Source organism: Cordyceps javanica, chromosome 5, assembly GCF_051103115.1.
Source record: "Cordyceps javanica chromosome 5, complete sequence".
NCBI classification, from domain to species: Eukaryota; Fungi; Ascomycota; class Sordariomycetes; order Hypocreales; family Cordycipitaceae; genus Cordyceps; species Cordyceps javanica.
In genome coordinates this window covers 2,516,574-2,537,546 of record NC_139299.1, presented here as the reverse complement: position 1 = coordinate 2,537,546, position 20,973 = coordinate 2,516,574, and the positions used below count along the sequence as shown (strand labels likewise).

Sequence of the window (20,973 nt, the reverse complement as noted above, 5' to 3'; positions counted from 1 at the left end):
TTTCTTATCAGCCCGCTCCCTCCCATTCCTATCCCTTGCAACGGCAGAGAGACACTGCAAACCTCATCCGTGTGAATGCTCAGTAATAGCCTTGCAGATCAGTGACGTGGTTGCCGCCGTTGGGACGGCCCTTGTCGCCGCGCGGGCCGGTCGGTGCGTTGGCCGGCGGGTGCGCGTCGTCGTAGTTGACCTCGGCGGTGACGTTCTTGGAGCCGACGTCGTCGAGCGAGCGGTAGTGCGCGGCGTAGCCACCCCTGCCCTTTTTGCCCTTGCCGCCGCGTCCGCGTCCGGCGGCCTGACCACCCCTACCGCCGCGACCGCCGCGGCCACCGCGGCCGGGATTAGCGGCTGCAGCGGCCGCAGCGGCGGCGTCGGCGGCGGGTTGCTTCGGCGGGTTCCAGTCGTCGCCGTTGTGTTTCCGCTTACCGCTGTTGCTGTTGCTATTGTGATCACCATTGCTATTGATGGCGGCGTTGGCTTTATTGCTGTGACCACCAGTGTTGGTCTTGTTGGCAAACAGGCTGTCGTACTCGTTTTGCCGCGGGTCGTCCGCCTCGACGCGCAGAGCAGCCTTTTCGCTGACCGTTGTGGTAAAGGTGAAGCGTCTTTCCGGCGGCAGCGCGGACCAGGTGTTGATCTTGGCCGCGTCGGCGGGCCGCGCGCCCTTCTTGAGGGCCAGTACGACGAGAGGGACCCGGTTCTCGGTGTGGTACGCGGCCGTGGCCGGCACAGGCGTGACGCACGCCGCCCAGATGGTGTCGTTGTAGCAAGCGGTGCCGGTCACCTGCCACGTCATTTTGCCGCCGAGGCCGCCGACCTTGTCGAGGATGGGCTTGGGGCATGGGCGCGGAACGATGATGATGTTGGTGCCGTGGATGCGCGTCACGTCGCCGGAAGGCGCCTTGCGCGGGATCGACATGAGCGCCAGGAGCCGCTGGGAGTCGGCGCGATCGATGACGTAGCTGGTGAAGAAGACGGTCTTCTTGATGCGTAGAGCGTTGGGTCGCAGGTGCAACGGCTGGCGCTGCATGGCCTCGTTGTGCTCGTTGATCATGCGCTGCACTTGCGCGACTTCGACGACAGGGTCCAGCGCCGTCTGCGTGTCCTTGACCTGCACAACATCAGCTTGGATGGGCCCACGCGTGGGCCGGACACGCTGCGCGTTGTTGTAGTGCTCGAAGAAGTCTCGAAAGCCCTGCGTGTGCGCCGGGCGGTCCTCGTAGATGCGAATCTCCTGCGCGTGCTTGTACGTCTCCATGATCTCGGTGAGCAGCTCCTGCTTGAAGTTCATGGTGCTGGAAAATTTCTGGTTGGCCGGGCCGACCTGGGGCTTGAGGCAGAGCATGTCGAAATCGAGGTGCTTGCTGGCGGCGATGCGGCGCAGGAGGTCGGCGAAGCGCTGCTCGCCGCGGCCGGTGAGCAGCACGCACAGCGCATCGGGCTGCTTCATTGTCAGGCGCACAAGCTCGACGACCTTTTCGTTCCAGAAGCCTTCCCAGGCACGGGGCTCCTCTTGCTCGATACCCAGGCCCGTCGCGCCCAGGATGCGGTTATCGTGCCACCAGCCGCTGTTGATAAATGCGTCCTGCCGAGACAGCATGCCGATCGTAGGGCCGGTCCATAAGGTCTGGTTTGGGAGGGGAGTTTTGAAGACTGTTTGTTACAGGTCAGTCAACATCACGACAGGAGCGGGGTGCGATGCGCAGACGCACGGGTATTGTCAAAGTCGTAGACGTGGAGGGCGGATATCTTGTCGACGGCTGCAGCTGCATGTCAGTTTGTTCTTGCTCCTGTCTACTAGACAGCTACCCAATGTCACACACCAGGAAGCGTCTTGTTGAGGCTCGACCATCGGCCGAGCGCCGTGACTGTGAACTGGCTGCGCTTCTGGCCGGCGCCATTGTAGTGGCCAAAGGCGGACGCCATGGCGCGCGGCGAGGAAATCAGGCGGCGTCTCGAACCGGCGAGCGCAGTAGTCATGAAACGGTGAGCAATTCCGTGTACGGGAGGTCGCTTGGGCGGTTCGCAGTCGGTCGCCCGGAGGCTGTCGATGGGGAGTTTGTCTTGGAGGTCTCCCTGATGGCTGGAAAGGAAGTGGGAGATGAGGTGAGGTTCAAAAAAAGTTGGACCGGCCCAAAATTGAAGCTTGGGGTTGGAGTGGGGCTGCCACAACGACATGCATGGCCAAGACGGGCTGGGTCCTATACAAGGTGGATAGATATCGAGATGGCTTCCTGTACATTGACGGGATCTGCATTGAATGCAAGCTCACATCTATCCTTTTCAAGATTTTGCAGATTTTACGTACTTTTTTCCCCTTATTTTTCAGCAGAAGCTGCCATCAGCACGGCCGAGTGACTCAGCCGGGAAGCGATCTCAGATGGCTACTCTACCCCACCATTTTATAGACTATGGGTGTTTGGACTACAACTATAAAAAGCACTATGCCTTACGGTTTGAATATCGACTTTCACTATACCATACTTGTATACCAACGATCCAAAGCACATCAATCAAAACTCTCCGAATCGACAGAGCACCATGGCACCGCAAGGCATGCGTATCGGGCGCCTTCAGCCCGAGGACATACCCGCCGTAGCCAGGCTCGCAGGGCAGGCGTTTGCGAGCGACCGGCAGACGCAGATGAAGGCGCTGGGCGAGAAGGAGCCGTTTGATATGGAAAAGTACACGCTCGAGAGCATGCCGGGCTACCTGACATCGCGGACGTGCCATGTGCTCAAGGCGGTCGACGAGGCGACGGGTGAGATTATGGGAGTGTGCAACTGGGGCATCAAGGGCTTCGTGCCCAAGCGCATGCCGTACTTTGAGGAGCGCGTAGCCGAGGCTGCCGCCGCCGCCGCCGCCGCCGCCGCCGCCGCCTCACCGGCCGAGGCGCCAAAGACGGAGGAGCAAGCCAGAGAAGAAGAAGAAGCGCCGTCCGCCGTCGAGGAACAGCAGCAGGAGGAGGCGGACGAGGAGGAGGAGACGGACCCGATCAAGCGCCTCGTGGCCCTCACCGACGCCGACATGCAGGCCTGGATGGCCGAGGTGATGCCGGCGGGCACGCGGTGCCTCTTCATCATCGGGCTGACGGTCGACCCGGCGTACCAGGGCCGCGGGGCGGGCTCGGCGCTGCTGCGCTGGGGCACGGACATTTGCGACGCCGAGGGCGGCGACGTCTTTGCGTGGGTGCACTCGTCGGACCCGGCGTGGGGCATGTACCGCAAGAGCGGCTTCGAGGTGGTCCGCGCCCTGGACCTGGACCTGGACCTGTACGCGCCGTGCAAGCCCCCCGGCGAGGGCGAGGACGCGACGTGGGGGCACTACGTCTTCCGATACATGAAGTATCTCCCCAAGACGACCAGAAGCAGCGTGAGTTGAGGAACGGAAGAGGAAGATGGGGAGAAGGAGGGGGGGGGGCGTGTGGGCCGGGAGGGAAAAGAGAGAAGGATGGGAATATATTTTGGGATCGAGAGGAGAGATTTCGGGGGAGCAAAGGGGGTGCGAATGCCTGCTACATTACACTATCGAGATGCGGGATGGAGGGGGGGCTCTGGTCCATGTGAATGGCAGGGGGGGCAACTGAGGCTGACGCTTTGGTATATCCCGCGTTGGCTATAGAGTACAGAAATAACAAAGCATATCAGAGTATACAGGAGCCAGAAAATGTTGCATTTCAACATTGAAATTGCATGATCTCGACAGAACCTGTCCCGCCCCCCCGAAAAAAAAAAAGCCGTGCTCCGCGCGCAGCAATACCGCTAGACCAACATCTGCCGACATTGACACGATGCAACGGTATGCAAGCATTCAAGCTGCACGGGGCACGCTCTTTTCTTTTCTTTTTCTTCTTCTTTTTCTTACCTGACTGGGGGTTCAGAAACTTCTCAAACATGCATACGCGAGAGGCCGCCCAGCCCACTCAACACCCCCCTTGCTGTCTGCTGGCACAATGGCGTCAAACTATCCTCCTCCTCCTCCTCCTCCTGCTCCTCGGCCGCCGCCTCCCCCCCGCACCCCCGGTCCTCTCTTTCCCCGGCGACGGCGGCGGCGGCGGCGGCGGCGGCGGTGGTGGCGCACCGGCCCGTGCATGGTTCGATAATGTCCATACCGTTGGGCGGGGCTGCAGGATCACCGCCGGCGAGAGCTACCACGTTCCCGAGCGTTTGACGAATCAACTCTTGCCGGTATGTCTGCCGGAAAGGCCAACGGGGGGAAACGAAAAAGTTAATTCAGAGAGATAGGGTGTCACTAGCCTATCTCAGGGTCTTTGCTGTCTTGTCTCGGAAGACGTTGCCCCGGGAGGAGAGGAGAGAAGAGGAGGGCGGGGGGGAAGGGACTAAGAGCTTGGACGTTTTGGAAAAAAATAAAGACAAAACGGCCAGGAGATGACGACGCTAGAGAGGTAATATATCTCTGCTGATATATGTCGTTGCGGTGAATAGGTCTCGGCATGAGCAGGGAGGAGAAGAAGAAAAAGAAAAGAGGATCAAGATAAACTTTGTGTGCCTGTAAGTCGGGATGGTCACAAGAAGGGGAGTGTGTGCGGCTCGTACGTATACTGGTACACCAAGCTCAGTGCTTGTCTTTGTTTTTAATAATCATAATAATCATAATAATCATAATAATCATAATAATCATAATGCCTTGCCCTAGTTCTGCCAACCTCATGCCGATATTCTTCATCCGCATCTCCCATGTAAAACTATATTCCGATTCGAATAAACGGCGAATCCGCCCCCCCAATTCACATCTGCTTATCAGTATCCGCACATCACCAGCTCTTGGCAATGAAAACAGCCTAACCACATCTCTCATGCACGTTCCATGTATGGCGTTGGCCGCTCTTCCTCAGCTCTTTGATCCGTGCAGATCACTATTCTTCAATTCGTCAAGGGTCGTACCACCCACCACCCCCTGGAGATCGGCGATATACAAGACATTGTGTCTCCGGCTGGGGAGAGAGAGAGGCGAGCAGTTCCCCCCCTCTTTTTTCCTCCAAAGAGAACCGGGACCCTTGCCCACAGGCTACAGCTGGGGGGGGGGGACATGTGGCTGTACTTACTCGATCCAGTACGAGAACGAGGCAGGCCGAGCCTAGTTCTACCCGACCTTGGCAGCCCTAAAAATACAGCACTGATCCTCTATACTCCAGCCCAATGTTCACTACGAGACAGGCAGCTGCCCACTATAGTACAAGCGCCTGTCCACCACAAAACCCACTGTAAATCACGGCGCTGAAGCCTTGTATTTGGCCAGGGCTTTTACTGTACTTCTTTCCTCCAATGGCTCTCTCTACCTCTATCCGTACTTACTTACACACACACCCTTGTTTCCCTCCACATCAACGCCCCCCCCCCTGCGTTCCCTCCGGCTGGCTCTCCGCAACGGCTCGACACAAGTCTAGACTCGGGTCGATTTCTCTGCTTGTCTCTAAAAAAAAATTCGGTTGGCTTGCACCGCCACCTTGCCTAATTTCGCAATGACCTCGAAAAAAACCGGTTTTCTTTAGCGACTAATAAGGGAAAAATGAAACGGAAAGCCCATTTCCCCCTTTTATATCCGCTGCCCATTAACGCAGAAAGATTTTTTTCCATCATCCAATAATTGAGCCTTCTTTTTCTCAGGAACCCACATGTTCCTGAGTGACCCTGGTCTTTTGGTGCTATTCTTGTCCTCGACGGCCATCGCCTAGCTGAGGGATCATCGTCCCAGGGCCCCGCGTCTTTTGGCTGTCGCCATGCTTACCCGCGCCATCACCATGTTTGATTTCCGTCACCTCCACAATGCCTTGCATCTCACTCGCTCGGTGTCTGGCTACTTGTCCGTGGTGATCAATATCAATTCATGTGATTATGTCTTCGCAGCACCCTGGGCTCGCCGCCGGCTGCCTCATTAATTCGCCCATTCGGGTCTGTCCTAGTAATCGCCCATACGCAAAGTCCGACCAGATAAGATACTGTACATTACCACCAACCCGTTTGCTTGTAAATGCAAAACAAAATTTCGTGAGGGCCCAGCCGATTTCGTCACGGCTCCCGTTTTACCTTCCGTTTTGATGCCGCCCATGGCTGCTTTTGCAACACTTGTACAAAGATGATTATATCCAAGATTGAAGCGCCAAACCGGCCCTTCTATAGCAACAAAATGAAAACACCTCTGCAAATTCGTCCAGAACTGCAGATATGTAGTAAAAGAACAACAACATAAAACAAAATATACCAGGCTTTGCAGTGTAACGTATTCGCCTTTGTAGGCTTAAAATGTAAGCCGCAGGACCAAGCCCGCCAATTGTTGCGCCTGCTTCTCCTCATTCGCCTCTTCGCCATCAATCGACATCTGGAAATCCTTGCCAGCCAGGTCGACAATCTCCTCCACCGCAAGTCGCATGTCTTGCCCTTCGCGAAGTTCTTGCACAACATCGTTGTCCAGCTCCACCTCAAGCCCGCTTGGCAGCTGATGTAGTGTTCGCCTGATGCGGCTTTCGTCGAGCCCAAATTTCGCGGCAAGCTGCTTGTTCAGCTCAGGAAGTGACCGCTGATACAGATAAATGGCGCGGTGATACTCGCGCTTATCCGTGACCTTGTCGTCATACTGTACGTAGAAACAGGCCACAGGCTTGGGGCCGCGTTCTTGCGGTGGTCTGTACGATGGGTCCACGCCTAGTGCCTCGATCCATCCGCTCAGTGTACCGGAATCGTCCGTCCGGTTGACGGCCGTTACGTGTTCGGGGCCGCGAGAATCAAAGTTTTGCCAGTGCCCGCCGGTGGACGACTGGGACGCCAGGGATAGTGAGCTGGGCGAAGGCGAAACTAGAGAACTTCGAACCGAGCTACGTCCACTGCGAGCCTGCCAGTTACGTTGCTCGCGAGCAGCAGGAGATATATCGCCAGGCATAGATACAGGGTGCAGATCCATATCATCTTGCTCCTCGCCGCGTAGAAACAGCACGCTAATCGGCCGCGTGCTCGTAAACATGTCTTGGAGCGTCTGTAGTCGAAAATGCAGGTCGTCTTCGAGCGAAGGCCGGCCTCCGTTGTTGGAGCTGGTAGAAGACATGGACCATGTTCTCTTGTGCTTTTGCACCTTTCCAGAGCGCGAGTCGATGCTAGCCTTGGATGCGATACTTTGCCGTTTTCTCTTGCTGTCCTTGACACCGCTTTCAGCTTGGGCAATTTGTTGCTTGAGCTTTTCAATCGATTTCTTAATATGAGCCACATCGTTGGAAAGCTTGCGTTCGGCACCATGATCTCGGAACAGCTTAACTTTGCAGTAGCAGACATCGGGCTTGGCATCGTTGCTCAGGTCGACTCCGTCTCCTGCCGACAGCTGTGTAGTCTTGGCACAGAGTCGCACAGGGATTCCCTTGACACCCTTGGAGTGGCTGAAATCGGTGGACAGAAAGTTGAATCGGACCGCAATGTTGACTTCAGGAGCACCAGCAGTGCCAGGCGTCCATGTAACGCAGAAGCCATCGAATGACGAGGATTCAACTTCGATGCGCGTTCTCTTATCGTCGCCCTCGGCTGGTTGGCTAGCCTCGACGTATTCAACTGCTTGGAGCTTACCACCGCGCTGGTGGGCCTCGTTGGTGCCTCGACCTTCCTTCCACAGGCCCCAACAGACGCTAGGCTTGGCGCGTTGCTCCTCGTCTTCGAACGAAACGCGGACAAAGGTTCGATATCGAGTGCCGGGTTGAACTGGTAGAACGCCCTGTGTATCAGCAACGGAAAGTGAATAGGCCTGCCCCTTGTTTAGGTAAGTAATGGGAATTTCGTCTGCCTGTTTCACCATGGCCGTAGCAGCGTTGAGAGTCGAGTGAAATCGAAACTTTTCCGCCGACGGTGGAAGAGGGAGGCTCATGGCTGCAGCATTTACGGCTAGTTGACTCTTCAGGCCAATGAGACGGGGGTCAGGTTCTTCAGAGCCCATAGGCGAGGGGTCTTGCTCCATAGTTTCGTAACCAGTGTCGTGCTGGACGAAATTGGTAGGCGCAAATGGTTGACCAGGCACTTGGAGGAAGGGTTGGAATGGGGGAATCTGCTGACTGGGCACAGGGTGAAAAGCTGAGGGGTCCATGACAGCCCCAGACTGCATAGCTTCCAGAGAAGGAGGTGCACCGAACGGTGTCGTAACGCCCTGAATCATAGCCATGGTAGGTGTGTGCAGGTCGCCGGCCTGTGATTGATACAACGGCGGCGGGCCATGTATGCCGGGGGTAAACAGACCGGTGTTGCCATGGCCAAAGGCAGTAAACGCGAATGAGTTGGGATCCAGCAGCGAAGGTGTGAAGCGCCAGGGGTCGTTGTTGGCTCTGGGTGTGGGATCTTGATCATGAAACTCTGGCCGAATGCTGGTATTGTTAGAGGGAAGTACGTCAGCCACGTGGAAAGGCGACATACCTGGGGACAGAGGGAGCGGTTGTAGTCAAGTCTGGGGCGCCAGCAGTTTGGGAAATGCCCGGTGAGCCCCCTTCGGTGGTAGCGCCTATTTGGGGGAACTGTGAGCGGAAGTTGGCGAGCAACTCGTCGTCGGGCTTCTGGGAGCTCGTTCTTAGAGAGGTTAGCGGAGAGAGGTGGGGGAGATGTCTGATGAAGGCGCCAACCTTTGACTGAACATGGTGGTGTTGGTGGCGGCGATGGTGATGTGCAGTACTGTCGGGTCGCGTGGGCCTGGTGTTTGCAGGGGCGGTGTTCGCCTCGACAGGCGGCGGAGAGTGTCGGGTGACGGGTTCGACGAGGCGAGGGAGGCGCAAAGATGAAGGGTAAGATCGTAAATGCGTTATCAAGGCACTGTGGCCGCACCGAAGCGCTGCATAGATGGCAGCGACAATAAAAGGGTGTAGCTCGAGGGCTGTAGAGAGACGAGGTGGTGAGCAAGCGTCAGTCGAGGTTGCTGGTAGTCGCAAGCGCAGTGGGCAGTAGGGGCGTCTGCAGGGATGGCGCGCGGCGACCAGGCGAGGCGTAACAAAGAGACAGGACGTCGTGTAGAAGGGGTGGTGTGTGAGGAACGAGTGACCAATTCGACGAAGGGAGAGGTGATTTGTATTTGAAAGTGCGGAGGAATCGGGGGGGGAGAAGAAGGGCAGTCGTTTGAGAAGTGCGGTCGGCGATGGGGAGAGGTATAAGAGAGAGAGAGCGAGAATTGGCGGCGGATGACAGAGTGGTGGGGGCCAGGCGGTACAACGGACTGGTGGCAGGCTTGCAGGGTGGGTGGCTCACAGTGGTGGCTCCAGCGCTGGAAGGGTAAGTACCTAGCAGGGTAGGTAGGTACAGGTACGTACCTACGTGCCTGGGCACATTAACTCCGGGGGAGCCCTGACCCGGCCAGCTCCAAGCCCAAGCGCCGCGCGGGGGAGAAACATACATAATACCTGGGCCATGATAAAAAAAAGTGCAGGTTGCCAGAACCTGCAAAGGCAAGCGCAGACGGTTTTCCAAGGGTATCAGTAGTCTGGCAATCTGGTGCTTGCCAGCCAATAGGTACATGCAGGCAGTAGGCATAAGTACTACCTAAAGGTAGGGACGCGTAGAGGTAGGTAGGTAGGCTGGGAAGTAGTCTGGTATTAGAGGTACCTAGGTCCCAGTACCGACTTGCCTACTAAGGCAGGTAGAGAGGCCCGTACAATAACCAGAGGGAGTCCAGGCACCACACAAGCCAGCTGCAGAGAGGGAGGAGCCCAAGGTTCGAGAACCCCCGGATTTGTGGGTCCCGGCTTTTTAGCGTGCGTGGGCGCGCCTGGGTCCGCTGGCTGCTTCTGCTCGGCACTACAGGCACGCCCCGGGGGGGGGGGGAGGGGGGGGTGACCCCCTTGCTCATTCGCCTGCCCCAAGCATGACGACTGACTCTGGGAAGGTCAAAGGGCAGGATGGGTAGGGAAGAGAGAAAACAGGCGGGGAAGGAGGAAAGAAGATGGAAACGCACGGAGCCGATAAAAAAAGAAGAAGAAAATAGAAAACAAAGGACGAAATAGTGACAAAAATAGAAGAGAACGGCATACCTCGTAGCGAGTGCCAGCTTGGCTATGGCTGATGTGCAATTTTCAGACGTTGAAAAACCAGGTCTGCTCAAGCCACAACGTTGGTGGCGGTGCAAAGGTGTTTCGTTTGTAGGCGCTTGTCGTTACTGGTTCGAGTCGAGCCAACGCCAGGGAAAAGAAGAGAGAGTGAGAGAGGGTGAGAGAGGGTTGCGCTACAATCAGCAGTGATGAATGAAGAAAGAAGAAGGGGAAAGAAATGTAGCTTATGCTGGCTGGGTAGGCAAGAAGAAAGTCGGAGATGAGTAGGAATTTAACAAGGGGGATAAAAAAGAAAAAGGGATGTCCATTGATGATGAGGGTATGAGATGACCACAGCTGTGAGGGGAGGGGAAGGGGGGGTGACGATTTGGTGGGCATCGGCAGCGTTGGGCTGCGTGGAGCCAGCAGAGGTTATCTTGGTGATGCAAAGCATAACGAAAAAAAAAGATGGGTGGATGGGTGGGTGTATATCGCTTTTGCTACCAGTACCAGCCAGTACTACGTAGGGTTGACGACGAGGATTAGGAGTAGGGGGGGAGAAGAGGCTCGCGGTTGGTTGCAGCCTCAACAGGGACGAGACAAAGAAGTACAAGCCCATGACCAGCTGTGCATCTGCTGCGAGACAAATATTAGTACGAATAGGTCAACACGTATTCTGGTAGAAAGTCAAATAGGTGACGAGTCATTGTGACGAGGTCTTCTTGGAGGTTCTTTTTTTTTTCTTTCCTTTTTTCCGTTTTCCTTCTGTTTACTGGTACTTAAAACGCTTACAAAATCCGAGAATTGTACCAGTAATTACCGCCTCTCCGGAACTCTCTCACCTCTCTCTCACGGCGGCGGGAACAGGGGGGTGGAATGGAACCAGTTAGCCGGCGGGACACGGCGGAAGCCTAGCGGAATTTTTTTTTTTTTTTGGTTTGTTTGCAAATACCGAGTGTATGGGCATGATCTTGTTAGTACTCCGTACATTTGGGAGAAACAACCCCCGGTTGCTCGAGTCAATCCCCAATCCCCCCCGCCTTGCCTGCTTTCTCCAGGCATCACACATTCATACCAGTAGCGGATACGTAGTCCTCCCGGCATGTAAACCGGACATGACGTCCCGTCACCATCATCACCACCACCACTCAGTCAGCCATCAGCCATCCGTCGCAAGCTCCTTCGCCAAACGAAGCAGTTCAGTAATCGGGCGGCGGAGCAAGAAAACAGTCAGCTGGGGTGGTCTATCTGTCGGTCGGGGAGGGGGGGGGGGGGGGGGGGTCGTGACCCGTTATTTTCGGGGGTTGCAAGGGTCGAGGGTCTGATTTTTTTTTATTGTCGCGCCCAATCGTCTTCCTCTTGAGCACGACAACTTTACGATATTTTTTTAGCGGTATTTCCTTCTCGGGTGTGTTTTGTCGGTGCCTGAGAGTGCCAACCTTTGCCGAGCCTGGCGGAGGGGGGGACAGGCGTCAAGCCACATGTCGTCATAGTGATCCATTTCTTTTTTTTTTTCCCTCGTCGTTCTAGGGGACCAAGCGAGACGTGTGTAAGAGAATGAATGAGTAAGGTTTTCGAGTTTTTTTTATTGACTTATTTTCTAGTTGTACGTCTGTGCAGATGCCGAGATGGGACTGAATCGAAAATCACAAGCTGAATGCAAACTCTATCATCATGACTGTGGTAAAATGACACAAGACAGATAACGGTCCGTACTGAGTACTGCACAACGCGTTCGTCTCAGGATAGGCAAATGGCTGAAACCCCGTCATGCAGTTGTCAGTTACACTGAAAATGCTTGGCTTTTTAGTGCTTGTTCGCAACCCGCAAAGGTCGCTGGCGCCGGCTGCGGCTTCCGATAAGCCATGTCGATCTCTCTTCATCGCACTTGTTGCTGGCATTTGACGTCATACCTTGTAAAATGTCCTTTTCTACCAGCGGTTATTTGTCTTTGCAGCAAATCGTTGCCAATATCGCCTAACCCCCTCCTCTTATAACTCGCTCAACTCAAGAGAAACTGAGGGGGGGGGGTTATGTATTCCCCCCCCTCTTGTCCTCGTTCCAGCGCATTCTTGCCGTCTTGTCAAACAACCCAGTCCTGTATTCATCGACCGTTAGTCTCAAAGCAAAAATAAAAGTCGCAAGCCACCTACCTAACCCTTCGAAAATGGTCCCTTTTTCCCTTCCCCCTCGTCCCCAACAAAGCCGCGCATCCACCGCCGCCGGACCCCGCACAAGAGCCCGTGTGGCGGTGCTGCCTTTTAGCCAGGTGTGTGGAGACGCGGCTACAATGCTTAGCCTGTACTCAGTACTTGTTGGCGCCACATAATTGGACAAGCACACGTTATAGTCACGATTAGCCTCGTCGGCCTGCCCGCTCTGTCGTCATAGTGCTTGGGCCCTGCAACGCATGTCTCTGATCGGATAATGCTTTTCACCTCCATTTGATGTGCGAGATCACGATTGGACAGACCGGGTGCGTTGAGCATCGAAACAAAGCCCAACCGGTCTCGGTCATCACGCTGCCCATTTGTGCCCAGGTGCTGTGCATGTTAACGAGCACGCGTACTGGTACCAGAACATCTCGCTAACCGCGCCGACACTACTCATTTGGCGCAGATTCTGAGCAAAATCTGAACAAACGAGCTCACAGGCTACACATTCAAACTCCCCCATTCCCTCCAAAAAAGAAAAAGACCCTCCCCGCGCACCGCCACAGATACGCCACAAAACTACGTAAATGGTCCCAAGTCCAGCGTGGCTTAACCCACCTTCAGAATCACGAATCACGAATCACGAATCACGACGTCATTGCCTTCCCAGTCGGGAACAATTCTGTTTTTGACTCGTACCAGGGTCCCGGACGCCCACACCGAGTACGTCCTCCCCCGGACCGGCAACTTGATCTCCTCTTGGGTCATTGGCGGATATGTGACGTTATCAATTTTATTAAATTGCGTGTTTCTATTCTCGGGTGTTTTTTTTTTTTTCTTGTGTCTGCCCACGATATGTCGTCACTGGCCGGCCAAGACGGAACAGAAGAAGAGCAAAGAAAAAGCTGAAAAGAAATTTTATAATAAGGTTCGGAATGGTGAAACGGCCAGCAGGAGCTCGGCCGAAATCACGGCTTATTACTTAAGACAATACAAACCTTTTACTGGAGCCGCGGGTCCCCCTCCTCTCCCAAGGGCGGTGTGCACGATGCCTCTATTTGCTTATTTCTGCCATGCAACAGATCCCGATGGCCGACCGGGAATGGCCTAGAACCGTGACAGAAGAAAATCCGAAGCGGGCGACCTCGTGGCATGGGGCGTGTCCCCTGTCAGTGACAGCCTGACAGCAGTGACAGGACAGGGCCCTTTTCTCGTGTGCAAGGGTGGCGGTTTCCGAACAGAAAGAGGAAGAAGAAAAAAAAAAACCTCGTCAACGTTGCATTGTTTGCGACGGGGCTATATTACGCGGCGGCACATAACGCCATTCACGCGTAAAGAAAAAAAGGCCACCCCATCCAATCATGCAGCTATACCAGTAACTAGTCCATAGACTGAATATGCACTAACACGAACGCCCTCGAACGAAGAAAAAAGTCGCTTATTTAGCTCAAGAAAAAAAAAAAAAAAAAAAAAACCTCGCAGCGCGTACCAATACAAATTTGTTGGACGAGAGAAAAAAAAACAAAGAAGAGGTCGGTTCGCTCGCTGGCTTATTAGTTCTCCATCAGTGGTGTCATGATGCCAACGGCTACGTGTGGCTTAGCTTTTCATGCTCATTATGCAGCGGTTGCTTTTTTCGTGTTACAGCTAAATCAATGAAGCCAGCCCATTTTCCTAATCAAAAAGCGGTTGGTTAGTTACTTTTTTTTCTTACTCGCGACAACATGAAAACGCACAATTAGCAAAAAAGTTGGCCGACGCTGGCAACCTCATGACCCAACAACGTCGTCCTCCTTTGACATGAATAACAAGCCCCGGCCGCGGTCATGACTTCCTCTCTGGGCACACGCGGCCAGCTGTTTTCGCCCATGGCCCTTCGTGGTGATCGGCAGTCTGGCCCAGGTAAGTACTTATTACTGCTGCCACCCCAAAAGAGGCACCTTTCCACATTATGCAGCCGCGCCCCTTTGTGCCACGTCCCAGCCATTCCTCTGGCGTTACAGAAAAGCAGCCACACCAACTGTGGCTAGTCAACCTTTCGATGGCCATGTCATGACGAGGCTTGTGCCGGCTCCCGTTGCTGCAATCTCTACTTACTCCGTACGGAGTACCCCGTACTCGTTCGACATCCCCCATGACCAATGTGGCGGTACAGCGTGGCTGACCGCCCTCTTATCACGGAGCTATGGCTCCGACCGAGTACCAGTCACTCCTCACTCTGACTCCCTACTTATGCTCATTTCCCCCCCCATCCCCATTCTCCCACTCAACATCGGCAAACTCTGTGCCACGAGGTCAAGCCTCATGCCTCGCTAATAAGCGGTACCCGTTTAGCAAAGAGAAGAGAAAAAACCTCTTGCCTAGCCAGGGCTAGTGCCTTGGGCCTTGGGCGCGCGTCCTGGGACTCGACGAGCTCGCTTCTTTGCGTACACTGGGACCGACCCGTTTCTGCCAAGAACGTGGCGTGAGCTTGTTCAAGCCCCCCGTCGGCAAGGATGCACTGCATGTACATAAAACAAACCCATCATCGATTAGGGTATAACAGCCGGCGCGGACAACGGAGCTCATCCGAGAGCAGACTCGGGGGTTTTGTCGGCGGTCTGGCCAAATCGTGTTTCCCTGCACCGTAAGCAGAGCAAACTCGTTGATTTATCAAAGAAAGGAACCAAAAACAGCAAAACTAGCGCACAAACTGGTCAAATGCAAGGAGCACCGTCCCGTTTCACGCATGGCTGGCTAACTAGTAACTACTAAGTAGTAGGCTTGTCGAGTTAGCTGCAGACTGCAAAACTAATCCGCTGCTGATCCGATCCGCACTAAAAAGACGACACACGCTTGTTTTTGGCCAATGTGTCAATGTGTGAGGCAACATACGATCGAAGCCCGTCCATTGGTTGCAACCTACCCTGCTGCTGCTGCTGCTACTACTACTACTGCTAGATTGCAGCCTCCACGTGCTGCCCGACGTAGCCAACGCTCCTCATCGCGCGCCAAAAGACAGTGAGGCGAGTCCCAGACTCCTCGTCCAGTCTGTGATTCGACGCCACACGAAGGCTCTGCATCACACCCTCCCTTACCTAATTACCCCATCCTGCCCGCCTCAGTTGTCGTCCCGTCAGTCAGCCGTCTTACCCTGCCCAGCAGCTCAGCAAGGCTCCATGACGGTTGCCGCCAGAGTATGTGCCGCCACCCCGTACGAAGCCCTAAAGCCCCAAACTGTGGCGGTGTCGGCCTACTTTCCTTATTTGTCTTGGCTCGGCCTTTTCATATTGTTCATTTATATCCCAGCAGACAGGTTGCCAATGACAGCCGGTTGCCACTTGCCTCTGCGAACCTGACCGTCTGTGGATGTGGTGAGGTGCATACGCCGCCCCAGTTTTTGACGACGACGGTCGGCGATGTAGATCATCGCGACGCTGTTGGCAGGAAAAAAAAAACTCATATACCGGGCATAGCTTCAATAAACGGCCTGGATACCCTGCCGTTAGACCCAGGAATAGTGGATGGCGGAAGGGCAAACGTCAGATGAATACGGGGTGTCCTTGCTCTCGTGTCGGAGTACGGAGTAGATGGGATCCATTGCATTTCAGAAGAAAAAACTATCAGATGATGCACTACAGAGCCCAGAAAAGGGAACCAACGCCGACCAATGATGCAAAATGCAACCCGTAAAAGCAATGCCCGTTTCCAAATTTAACTCTCGCCCTTCTCGGGGTCCGTCTTGGTGACATGGGACCCCGACCCAGATATGCCGACGCTGCGATCCTTGTCCAGAGCCAGGTGTCCGTCGCTGCTCGAGCACTCGTCCCGTTTCGCCTGCTGTTGGGCCTTCTTGGCCTCCATGGCCTCCTGCTGCTCCCGCAGGTGCCGAATGGTGCGGCTCCGGGCGCGGATCCGGGCGCCGTACCGCCAAAACACAAACGGCACGGGGATCATGACCACCGCCAGCAGGCCGCAGAGCGTGCCCGCCCACTGCGGCGAGATGGTCTGGTACATGTGGGAGCCGGCCAGCGGCAGCGTCGCGCCAAACAGGCTGCGGATCACGGCGTTGCTGGCCAGGGCGCTCGCCGCGTAGATGCCGTACGCCCCGGCGAGGTAGTTGGACGAGTAGATGAAGCTGAGCGTGTTGCCGAACCCGAACGGCACCCCGAACAGCACCGGCACGATCCACGGCACCCGCGCCGGCAGGCACGTCCACGCGAACCCGAGCTGCCCGACGGGCGTCAGCAGCGCGCCGGCGACCATGATGAGCGCGGCCGCCTCCGGTGGCGGCCTGCCGGTGGCGGGGTCCCGCGGCCGCGAGTTGATGACGCGCCGGGCCACCGGCTCCGCGGCAATGGCCAGCACGATGCCGGCGCCGATGCCCAGGTACGACATGCCCGCGAACCCGGCGCTCCAGCCGCGGTGCTGCGAGAAGACGACCGGGTACGCGACGAAGCAGAGGTACAGGATGCCGTAGATGACGGCGTTCCAGACGTTGATGAACCACACAATGGGCTCGGTGAAGAAGAGCACGACCGGCCGCTTCATGTTGGTCGCCACCAGCTGCCACGACGAGACGGTCCGGTCATACCGGCACCACCAGCGGTCGTCGCCCGTCTCCCTGCGCAGCTTCTCGGCCCGCTTTCGCAGGATGCGCGGCGGGTACGTCTCCTTGATGGTCATCATCATGGAGAAGGCGATGCCGGCCAGCACGAGCACGATCCAGTTCGTCCACCGCCACCCCCGGTACTCGTACACGAAGCCGCCGATGAGGGGTCCCAGCACGGGCCCGTTGAAGGGCCCCAGGCTGAATATCGACATGCCCATGGCCAGATATTCGGGCCTCGACACGTCGACCACGGTGCCTGGGCCGTTTGAGATGAGGGCGGCACCAAACAGGGCCCTGATTTGTTCCGATGTTAGCCACTTCATGATACCGGAGAGCGGATGAACCAAACAAAAAAAAAAGGGAGGGTGGGCGTGAACGCTCTTTTTTTTTGTTAGGGAATATACTACATACCCAACGAATCGGTTGGCGAGGATGGTCGTCAGGCACCCGGCCACGCCACAGGGAATGATGAAGATGGCCCAGACGGCGAGGCCGACAAGGTACACGATCCTGCGCCCGAAGAGCTCGCTCATTGGCGCGACGACGAGGCTGCCGACGGCCAGGCCCAGAAGATACGTCGTCAGTCCCATGGTCGCGTACGTCCTGCTGACGCCGAACTCGGCCATGAGGCCGGGCAGCGCGCCCGTGTAGCTGGTGCTGAAGAGCACCACCACCCACGCCGCGAACGAGACGGTCACAATCGCCCACATGCGGTACCATGTCGGCCAAGTCTTGGGGTCGTCGGGGTCATTGTGCCGGAATATGACTTCAAACTCTGGCGGTCGCTTCGGGTCGACGACGATGACTGCGGCAGCGGCAGCGGCAGCGGCGGCGGCGGCTGCTGCAGCGGGCGATGAGCTACGAGCCGTCATGCTCGTTGGCGTGGGCGCAGATTCCGGTGCTGGCGATGGCACTGCTGTGTTGTCCTCTACGGGCATTGTGTGTTGTTGTGACTGGTTCATTGACCCCGTCAGTCTTGAGCGGTGCGGCTCAACAAGCGGAAGAAGAAGAAGAAGAAGAGAAAAGATGAGCGTGTAGACGTGGCACACGCATTCCCGCAGGGTTGAGAAGAACAATGACGATGATGGAGTACAGATGAGACGGGTTGCGACAGAATCGGCAACTTTCAAACGGCTTCTGGGCTGCTGTATATTTGTCTCTCAGGACTTGCTACCGAGTACTCAGTACTACTCCCTTATTTTAAAATCCGGGACATCACAGGGGTCACAGATATGGGAAATGAGGCTGGGGAATGCGGGTTGTATTTGTGCATGGGGGAGGGGGGGGGGGCCTGGGCCGTTCAAGCATCAGCTCAACATCGGACCGGCTAAGCACCCCCTCCCGGTGCGAGGCCGGCTCTCCGATCGTCGGGCATTTGATATGACGAGGAGACTTACATCAAGTCGCCGAGACCTTTGCACACACGGCGAAAACTCTTTTTTCTGTCCACAGGACGTTTACGAGCACGGGAGAGGCTGACGAGGCTCCCGGGCGTCACATCGTGCATGGCAACGGAATGTGATTGTCTTGTCGCCATGGGAGGCTGTCTTCCGCATGCGGAAACAGGAAAATGCAATCCCCTTTCTAGTAAAGGGGACGGCAGCCCTCGTTGGTGTGGCTCGGGAACATGCCCTAGCTTTTCATACTTGGACACTACTGATACTGGTTGGCAGTGGTAGGTAAACCAGTCAGTCAAGTGTTCCCTTCATCTTGGCCCTCCTTTCTACTGGTTCGATAGTTGAGACATTGCACATGGAACAGGAATGGTCTGGTCTCAGCTCCCCGGGGTTGGCCCCGCCATTCATTTCATCTCAGCCCGGCGCTGATCAGCACGATAAACATGGCCAAGTGACCGGGAGGATTAAGCCTTGTCTGCCTGTCATCTATCATCTACTCCCGAGGTGCTTGGCGGGGGGCAGTGATGCTCGAGGAAGCAAGACAACGTCTTCATATGGGTCGTGACGAAAAAAAAGAGAAAACGTACGATTCGGCCGTGATCTAGATGCGGCGAAACGGATGTGGCGGTCTTGGCTTGCACTAACGCACGCCTCGGCTTGCACGATCCGTAGGGAAATCTAAGTTTCCTACAACACGGGACGAAAAAGCCACTACTGCGAACCGTTCACCGAGGCGGGGTAGCAAACCATGATCAATCGCTATCAACATTTTCGTCTGTTTCACTCTACTGGCGCGCTGGCCGATGTTCCTCAAAAAGTCCCAAGTTCTCGCAGCTCCAAATAAACCTCCTCTCGTCTTGTGTAATAGCCCTGCTTCGCATTGACATGGTGCACGAGGCTTGCTAGCGCCGTACTTGTCTAACATTGTAGCATTCTCGTGAGCAACTGGATCAGGTCAGGCCAACTGTACCTATTTAAGGAATGGCCGTACATACAATGCAGAAGTTGATCTGTTGAAGAATGAGGCAGGGACACAAAATCTCAGGCTTTATTAGCCCCCACCGTCTTAGATGTTGACTACTGTTCCGTTGTGATCGGCACGGTCCAGAGTCGGCCCAACCACAGTAGCATTCACCAGAGTTGTTGCCTCTACCGAACTATAACGCACAAACGGCCTGGTGACGTATCCGATGATGAACCAGAGCAGCATCGAGACCGCGCACAGAAAGCCGCCACTTCCGTCCATGACCCGGTCATACGTTTTCTGGAATGGGTCGTATCGCACCTGGTCCCGCCCACGACCGCCGTGCATGTGGCCAAAGACGACGAGTTTCGGTCTAGCCCGCAAGATTTCCTCTCGCAGCTGCGGACATCCTCTGCCTCCGTCGTCGAGGAGCCCCTTGGGCGGGCCGTGGGTCAGCAGAATGTCCACGCCCCGCGGGACCGAGTCTCGCCAGACGGGCCGGGTTTCCGGGTGCTGGAACGCCCACTTGCCAAACATGGGCGTCCACGGCGATCCGTAGACCGTCAGAGTCCGGCCGTTGCAAAAGGTGAGGCTCGCCGTCGTGTTGTTGAGGTATGTGACGGCGCCCCAGTCCAGGTCGCTGCGCGCGGTGCCTTGCGCCTCGGCGACCCGGTCGGGGGAGCGGGCCACGAACGCGGGGTCCAGCAGCAGGTCGTGGTTGCCCGCGATGACGACCTTGTACCTGTGAGGCAGCGTGTTGAGCCAGTAGAGCTGCGCCTGGAGCTCGACGTACGAGCCGCCGACGGTGAGGTTGCCCGCGTGGAGGAGGAGATCGCCGTCGGGCACCTCGGGGCGCGTGTTGTGGGTGTCGGATATGCACACGACGGAGACGGCGTCCTGTGCGGTGTTGTGCAGTTCCCTCGTCGCCCTGTAAGGGTAGAGATGCTGTGCGATGAACTGGGCTGGGTTGCGACGGATGCGCCGCCATCGTGACTGCGGAGGCGGTCGCCACGTCGGCAGCGACGGCCGCGCAGCCGCCATGAGTTTGGCTCGTAGCGGTCACAAAAAGACCCCGGGGCCTAGTTGTTAGCTCTTCAGATGTTAGACTGGGAGTCGGACAAACGGCATGGTCTCAGTGGTGTCGTTACGAAGAAAAATTCCTGTGTAGCGGAGGCTGTTGGGCACTGGTCGTCGACGGCATCGAAGACAGCCCAAGCGTGGTGGCTTCCCCCGCAGCCACGACATCAGATACGCTCGTGACCGCTTTTTTATGCAGAATTACCGCTCGGGGTACGTGAGTAGGGGAGCAAGTAACTGTCACCGCGGCCATTTTCAGCTGCGGCAATGTTTGCATAGAGGAACCCTACTTGGATTTTTTTGGTCCCAAGCTGGCTTGGCCTTCAACAAACGCTGCTACGCAACTACAAGGGAGAATTTCTTTGTAGTCAGTACACCTGCCCGGGCCTATATTTCCAATATTCGCTCTGTCTGATCCCGGTCAGGTAGCAAAGCGCAGTCGCACAAATAGAGCATGGCTTGTTCAGGACATGTAGAGCGATCAAGTATGCATGAATGAGTGCGCACATTTTTAGTAGACTGTGAAGATCTTTCGAGTAGTTATCCCCGTGCAGTATCTCTCAGCTATAAGATTATATGGCTTCAACCGCATTTCAATGTTCAAACCCTTTGATAGACTATTGTACTATGGTTGCGAGACAGAGCCTCAAGCGTCTGGGCTTCGTCAGTATTAGCACTACCGCAAATGAGTACTAGAATTAGCTCTTGAATATTTAATCGAGAAGTTGGTCCCGTAGTAGAACGCGACGCCGTATGCTTGTGGCCTTTCTAGTTGCCAGCTGGTGGCTTGGTGT

The 20,973-nt window shown here is 55.9% G+C and overlaps 5 protein-coding genes across 5 annotated transcripts; 1 reads left to right on the top strand and 4 right to left on the bottom strand.

The window, feature by feature from the left end:
• Positions 1-79: 79 nt before the first annotated feature.
• On the bottom strand, positions 80-1,926 carry V2A60_008002 (HAD domain phosphoesterase family swiss army knife RNA repair protein; the record flags this gene model as incomplete). Its single annotated transcript, XM_083259280.1, has 3 exons — positions 80-1,653; positions 1,713-1,760; positions 1,824-1,926. The coding sequence occupies 3 exons, from the start codon at positions 1,924-1,926 to the stop codon at positions 80-82; spliced, it is 1,725 nt and encodes a 574-aa protein (XP_083115406.1).
• Positions 1,927-2,541: 615 nt separating this feature from the next.
• V2A60_008001 (acyl-CoA N-acyltransferase) lies at positions 2,542-3,381 on the top strand (the record flags this gene model as incomplete). Its single annotated transcript, XM_083259279.1, has 1 exon — positions 2,542-3,381. The coding sequence occupies one exon, from the start codon at positions 2,542-2,544 to the stop codon at positions 3,379-3,381; it is 840 nt and encodes a 279-aa protein (XP_083115405.1).
• A 2,877-nt stretch (positions 3,382-6,258) lies between these two features.
• On the bottom strand, positions 6,259-8,619 carry V2A60_008000 (CP2 transcription factor-domain-containing protein; the record flags this gene model as incomplete). Its single annotated transcript, XM_083259278.1, has 3 exons — positions 6,259-8,353; positions 8,403-8,552; positions 8,606-8,619. The coding sequence occupies 3 exons, from the start codon at positions 8,617-8,619 to the stop codon at positions 6,259-6,261; spliced, it is 2,259 nt and encodes a 752-aa protein (XP_083115404.1).
• Positions 8,620-15,843: 7,224 nt separating this feature from the next.
• Positions 15,844-17,679, bottom strand: V2A60_007999 (major facilitator superfamily domain-containing protein; the record flags this gene model as incomplete). The annotated part of the gene is made up of 2 exons (XM_083259277.1): positions 15,844-17,035; positions 17,153-17,679. The coding sequence occupies 2 exons, from the start codon at positions 17,677-17,679 to the stop codon at positions 15,844-15,846; spliced, it is 1,719 nt and encodes a 572-aa protein (XP_083115403.1).
• Positions 17,680-19,204: 1,525 nt separating this feature from the next.
• Positions 19,205-20,143, bottom strand: V2A60_007998 (metallophosphatase domain-containing protein; the record flags this gene model as incomplete). The annotated part of the gene is made up of 1 exon (XM_083259276.1): positions 19,205-20,143. One exon carries the CDS (start codon positions 20,141-20,143, stop codon positions 19,205-19,207), a length of 939 nt encoding a protein of 312 aa, XP_083115402.1.
• Positions 20,144-20,973: the final 830 nt, after the last annotated feature.